Source organism: Lactuca sativa, chromosome 5 (genome assembly GCF_002870075.4).
Source record: "Lactuca sativa cultivar Salinas chromosome 5, Lsat_Salinas_v11, whole genome shotgun sequence".
Taxonomy (NCBI): domain Eukaryota; kingdom Viridiplantae; phylum Streptophyta; class Magnoliopsida; order Asterales; family Asteraceae; genus Lactuca; species Lactuca sativa.
The window spans coordinates 301,510,192-301,517,329 of record NC_056627.2 but is presented as its reverse complement, the minus strand read 5'-3'; the positions used below and the strand labels follow the sequence as shown (position 1 = coordinate 301,517,329).

Here is a 7,138-nt window from a genome sequence, read left to right as displayed (position 1 = left end):
AGCCTCTGACCATGTAGAACATGTCTCCGTAAGAGGATGATTTCTATTCGATGATATTGACAGAAAGTTAGACAGGGCTATAAGCCTGAAATTTACCAAAATGTTAACTCTAAGTTGTACATCTTCTGTGCCAATTGGGGCAAAGCTTTATTGATGTATATCAAGTATGGAAATTGTTATGTCTCATTGATTGTGTATCTTTGAATCTAATGAATGATTGATATGGAAATTTTGTCACATGATTCGCATATGCCTTTGTTGTTCTTTGTTCATCTTTGCTTCTGCCATATTGAAGTATATATATGACATAACGTTATATTGTATCTATTATTGAACTCATTATGCGTCACCGCTTACCTCTCAATGTTAAACAAATTTGCAGGAGATAAGTAACCAGTATAGTCATATACTGTTGGAAGGTTTAGAATAGTTGTAATATTACTTTTGTATTTAGGGATTTTGTATGTATAAAAATATAGTATCCTGGGTAGTTGTGTAATATATAACACTTTGTAATAGTCGGTTTTTATCCAGTCGTTTGTAATCACTTTATCAATGTAAAATATTGTTTTTATAAATATGCATGTAGCATGTTTTGAGTAACAATTGTCAAGTACGAAAGTGCGGTTATTTGAGCTGGCATGGGTAAAACAATACCCATTATGGAATTGATTAATAGTATTGTCAAATCTCACGAAGAGGTATCTATATTTAGCAAAGACAGTGCCGATTTAAAAACAGGTCCTGAAATGCTTCATTCCACACTATGTGGTTATTTTGCAAAAATATAAGAAATAGTCAATTTCTTTAAAAAATAATAATAATTAAATAAAATCTAATTTATTGTGTAAAATGAATTAATTTACTCAATTTCCATTGCCTATATCATCAAAAATAAAACGAAACAGTTAGTTGCTATACCAGTCAATCAACCTTAAAAAAGTCTAATTTATTGTGTAACAAACTGTAAAAGAAACAATGATGCATATGTCGGGATCTTATAGTAACTATGAGTGTTTTGTTGTATTCATATGTCAAGATTTCATTGAAACTGTGTGTTAATCTGGCCATACATCATAGTAGCAATGTCCAAACAAAAAAAAAACCATAGCCCTAGCTTTCTTTCGATAATTGAAATCAAATCTATGGCAACTATTTAAATTTTCATACTTTTTGTTATCTTCTTCTTTCTCGAATATAGTATGCCTTTGTTTCTTTCAAAAAGACAGAAATATATTGGTTGTCATTGAAGGGATTATTTCCTCTTCCAGTTCCAAATAAAAAACATTTATTCAAAAACATATTTTAAAGTATTTTTTTTGTAATTTCCTTTCACGAAACATAAAAATGTTTAATTTTAACCAATAATAATGTAAATAAAATACAACTTAATTTAATTTAAGTACCATTAACAACTTAAAAAAAATCTAAAGATTCTTTTGTTAAAGAAATTCTTGGGTCCGCCAAAAATAAAAGAATTAGGTGCTTCTTCAACACGAAGTATTATTTTTATGTTCTCTTCTTCGTTTAAAACTTAACCTCATCACTCATCACCTCTCTCATTCTTGTTTCTTTTTCACTAAAAACAAAGAGAAAAAGAAAACCCTCTCTATGTTCACAGTGTCATAAGCTCAAACACACAATCTTTTCTGCAAATAAAATCTTTCTTTCTTGAAAACCCAGAAATTATCACAAGTTTTTAGGCAAAATGGTTATAAAGAAGCCAAGAATAGTGATAATTGGGGCGGGAATGGCAGGTTTGACAGCTGCAAACAAGCTGTACAAATCCGGTGCAAAAAATGGTGCATTTGAGGTTTGTGTTGTTGAAGGCGGGAATAGAATTGGAGGAAGGATTAACACCTCGGAGTTCGGTGGTGACAGAATTGAGATGGGAGCTACTTGGATCCATGGAATTGGAGGCAGCCCAGTTCACAAGATTGCTCAAGAAATCGGTTCGTTGGAATCAGAGAAACCATGGGAGTGCATGAATGGATTCCTTGATGATCCAATCACCATTGATGAAAATGGGTATGTGTTAAATCCATCTCTTGTTGACCCGATTTCAAATCTTTTTTTCAGTTTAATGGATTTTGCTCAAGGGAAAAAGAAATCAGTAGTACCAGATGGAATTGAAGAAAATCTTGGTGGGATTACAAGTGTCGGGTCTTTTCTTGAAAAAGGTCTGGAATCTTATCAGAAACTAAAATCAAGAAACGAGGTGAATGGTTGTGGGGATTGGAATAGGAAATCATTAGAAAAATCGATTTTCGCAATGCATGAAAACACCCAAAGAACTTTTACAGCTGCTAATGATTTACATAATCTTGATTACATAGCAGAAAGCGAATATGTTATGTTCCCTGGTGAAGAAATCACCATCGCTAAAGGTTATTCGAGCATTATTGAATCATTAGCATCTGTTTTACCATCTGGTGTTATTCAATTAGGCAAGAAAGTTCATGATATCGAGTGGCACCCTGAATGCGGTTCCAATTCCGACTCCGATTCCGATTCCGGTTCCGGTTCCGATCCCGGTTCGGGTTCAAGACCGGTAAAGATTCATTTTCTTGACGGCACAACCATGTCTGCAGACCATGTTATAGTCACCGTTTCATTAGGAGTTCTCAAAGCCGGAATCGCGGATTCCGATTCCGATTCCAATTCGGGTATTTTCAAATTCAATCCCCCACTCCCAAGTTACAAGATTGAAGCCATTTCAAGACTCGGGTATGGTGTCGTCAACAAGCTTTTCTTGAAACTAAGCCCAGATCCTGATCTTGATCGGTTTCCCTTCTTACAAATGGTGTTCCATAAATCCGAAGATCAATTGAAGAACCCTAAAATTCCATGGTGGATCAGAAAAACTTCTTCTTTGTCACCAATTTATGAGAAGTCGAGCGTGTTATTATCTTGGTTTGCAGGTGATGAAGCACATAAGCTTGAAGCACTTCCAGATGAAGTGATTCTTGATGAGGTCTCCACAACCATTTCTAGCTTCTTGTCGTTTAAAAAATGCAACGGAAATGCGATCAAAAGTTGCAAATTTGATAAGGTTTTGAAAAGTCGATGGGGGAGTGATCCGTTGTTTATGGGATCATATAGTTTTATAGCCGTTGGATCAAGTAGCAAAGACATGGATTCACTTGCGGAGCCATTGACAAATGGTAGTTCACCGCTTCAGATTCTTTTTGCAGGGGAAGCAACACATAGAACTCATTATTCCACGACTCATGGTGCTTATTTCAGTGGTCTTCGGGAAGCCAATAGGCTTCTTGAACATTATAATTGTATTGATGTATGAGACGTATGATCATGTTTGTTTGGATTATTAGATGATTATTAGGTTTTTGTTTTTTGTTATTTTTTTGGAACACCCTTTTCTCTAATGATGTATCATACTCAATATTTGGTGATTGAAAGGGAGAGATGGGGACATTTTCAAGAAGCTTCTTTTTGAGTTTTCTATTGCTCTTTCATGGGCTATCTTTTTGATGTTTTGAGATTGTCTTTATCATTGAATACATGTTTTAGTGGTGAATTTGCTTATAAAGAGAGCTTTGGATCGGATAAAAATTGGTTCTTTCTTGGTTGGTTTTCGAATTTTCGTTTCTTATGTGTCCCTATTCACGACTCCATGAACATAACTCGATAATAGATCTACAAAAAATAGTATATAAAAAGAAAAGTAAATGTCATCTGTGTCATGTATACGCCCTTACCAACCAGTCTCACAGCCAATATGAATATTGTAAAGCAAGGAAGATAATGCCCAAATATTGAACATACGACCTCATTTAGAAAATCTTACACCATACTGTTAGAGCAAACATACAAGACAGTATGCAGTACCAACCAGTTCCACAGCCAACATGAATATGTCCTAACTAAAACAACGAATATGATGAGCATTTTGCTTATGGATCTTTATATAGTTACTGTTAGGATAAACATGCAAGAACGTATGCAATAATATACAAGACAGTATGCAGTACCAACTAGTTCCACAACCAACACGAATATGTCCTAGCTAAAACAAGGAATATGATGAGCATTTCGCTTATGGATCTTTTTATACTTACTGTTAGGATAAACATGCAAGAACGTGAACGTGCACAAGGCAGTATATATGTGCATATCTTGAAAAAGATATGTACTTTTTATTTTAGAAAATTAGTGATTTGTTTTGCTGTTTTGCAAATTGCAAAATGTCCCAAGTAAAGAGACAAGTGGAGAGATGTCTATGGTGATGAGATTGCCTTGATCTTTTTAGTGAAATTTAGTGTTATTGGTTTGTGTAGGACCCATGGCCCTTTGATAGGTCAAGTTTCATGCACATGCAGACATACATTGGGACATCTAGTCCTGTAGTAGTGATCAACAGAGCCCTTCCCAATTGGGTACAGCAGTATACTATAGATACCTCTAAATAATGCAAAATCAATCCCTTCCTCTTTCTCCTCCAACTGTCCTTAAAGATATAGGACATAACTGTCCTTAAATGGCAGAACCTCTTATTCCCGTTGGTTTAAATCTATAAAATAACCTAAAACTTTAATTAAAGTTATAGACATTGGATTCTTTGTTTTGACAATTGGATTATGGGTAACTGAGGTTTGACCTTTTCGGAAAGTCAAAGAAACAAATCATCTTTTGTGTCAAGATGGAGTTTAAATCAGTATGCAACTCAAGTTTTGAATTTTGTTGAGGTTGAATCCAAGATAGATAGAGTTCGAATCAAACAAAAGTGAACACATATAGATCACCTTTTTGTTAATGATGGATAGCTCCCCCACCCCACCCACCCACCCCTTTAGTTCTTGCACCTTGTCATTGCCTCTCATTTCTCTAAAGATAAGGGGGTAGAAATTTCAAGTTATGATCTTCGAGGTTAGAATATCTAAAATTGAAATTAAATAACATCAAAGAAAAGATATGTAAACAATTGAGTGTATATATCTTGACAATCTTGATATACAAGTGAAATTAAATGAAATGTTTTAGAAAATAAATAAAAAATAAATAAATACATCTTAGATTAATGTTTGTTTGACTACATTACCACTTTTAATCGGTAAGATACAATAGTTTTCACCAAAAGATGATGCTGATTATTTTATTTTATTTTTATGCAAAAGAAAGATTATATATGCGCCCTTATGTTCATTATTTGTGCACAAAGAAACACCTATTTGTTGTCATCCTCTCCTTGGCCAATGAATATTCGGCCTTTCCAGTTTAATGGCTAATTATGAAACATATTTATGCAAAGAGCAAAACATATATGACCCACTTTTCCTATCAAACATCACCAATATCACTTTCGCTGCCAATAATTACTTTTCACTTTAATCTTGTATAATCATTTCACTACACATACAAAAATATTGACTTTTATAAATGATTATATCAACATTCTATTTTTAGTTGTAAAATAATGAAATTAATAAATACTCAAGAATTTAATTTAAGGAATTTAATTTCAAATTAACGAGTACGGGTCTATGTTGAGTCGATGTTTTAGTTGAGATTAAAAGTGTGAGCGACTTTCTCTGCCAACAGTCAAATATAATAACAATTGCTCATTCTAGCCATCGTCGTTCAGGGGAGGGGGTGTTTTTGACATCGGGAATTTTGATTGTTATTGTCGGTCAATCGGTAATTTCCGTCGATAGTTTGTGATTGATGTTTTGAATTCTTTGGGTGAATTTGACGACACCCCAAAGTTAAATGATTGACATCCCAAGTCAAAGGCATTGATATTCCAAGTCACGATTATCCATATCATTTATAGGTTTTTTCTATTTAGAGCACGAATTTCGAACCCTAAACATCATCAACAAGGAAAAATGATTTTCCATGATACCTATGTTTTGATATATTGTACATCATAAACGGATTAAAATAACAAAAAAAAATACATGTGGAATTGAGGTAGTTGGAAAAATTAACAAGGGGTTAAGTGAGTTTTATGTTATCCCACATGGGTGGGAGTATAAAAAGAAAATGAGTTTATAAATCTAAATGCTTCTTAGCCTTGTAAGTCTTAAGTTACAAAGACTCTCTCCTCCATGCACATAGGGTTGCAAATGCCAAACAACTTGGGTTCAAAGAAATTATGTACATGTAGATAAAAATCATTGCATTTATGAAATTCCAAATGCACCAAAACGAAGTTCACGTCGCCCAGTTTAATTTTCAGGGCTTAACACCCTATTTAAACACCTTAGCCTTTAACCACGAAACCCTAATACGTTTTTCATAGTTTTGAGCCATTTTGGTGCATTCTTGAGGTTTGGAAGAAGAAGAGACTTGAAGAAGGAGCAAGGAAGTGAAGGAGAAGAGTAGATCCAGAAGTTGAGCTCCATTTCTGGTGCATTGGAGGTATAAAGCTCCTATCTTGTCTACTCAATGTTTAGATATAGTTTTGGGGTGATTTCCTCATGTCTTGGTCCAAGATTGCTAGCTTTTGAGATTTGGGTGTCCCAAGTGATTACTCTTTAAGATCTGTGGTCTAGAAGGACTTTCATGGCATAGAGGTGCAAACTTTATGGCCATGGAAGTCTCATGCAAACTTTAGGATGCCATTTTGGTCTTTTAAGCTCCAAAAGGCCATGCATGGAGAGAAAGTCAGGGACTTTACATGTTCATATGGTATCTAGGGTCTAGATCTCAGTTGTTATGCTTTAGTTTGAAGTCTTGTGGCTTTTGGATCAAGATCTAGGTCTTAAAGAATTAGGTTTTGGGCTAAACCCATTAAGTAGGGATATTAACGTGTAAAGTTGGAAACTTTTACCCTTAAAATGACACTTTGAGTATGTGGATGAAGTATGGGGCTTAGATCTGAAGGATAAGAGCTTAATTTATTAAGATGGCTCAACAGACTGAAGAACTCGTCGAGTCCATAGAGGAACTTGACGAGTTGGGTCGAAGTATCCCGAGTCTGTAAAACGCAAAACTCGACAAGTTCAAGGATGACTCGATGAGTTGATTGAAGAAGTCCTGATTCTATGGATAAGGAGGAACTCGACGAGTTATGAAAGAACTCGGTGAGTTGGATCGCGATTCAGGGTTTCTGATTCATTGAACTCGATAAGTTGATGGACCAACTCGGCGAGTTGAGTCAACTAGAATGTTGACT

General features: G+C 34.7%; 1 protein-coding gene across 1 annotated transcript; it reads left to right on the top strand.

Annotated features, from left to right (window-relative positions):
• Window positions 1–1,500: 1,500 nt before the first annotated feature.
• Window positions 1,501–3,445, top strand: LOC111892605 (probable polyamine oxidase 5). The gene has a single exon (XM_023888659.3). The coding sequence runs from the start codon at window positions 1,709–1,711 to the stop codon at window positions 3,299–3,301; it is 1,593 nt and encodes a 530-aa protein (XP_023744427.1). The 5' UTR covers window positions 1,501–1,708; the 3' UTR covers window positions 3,302–3,445.
• Window positions 3,446–7,138: the final 3,693 nt, after the last annotated feature.

Bases quoted from the DNA above. Each gene is read 5' to 3' on its own strand.
- LOC111892605 (XM_023888659.3), top strand. From the start codon at position 1,709: ATGGTTATAAAGAAGCCAAGAATAGTGATAATTGGGGCGGGAATGGCA.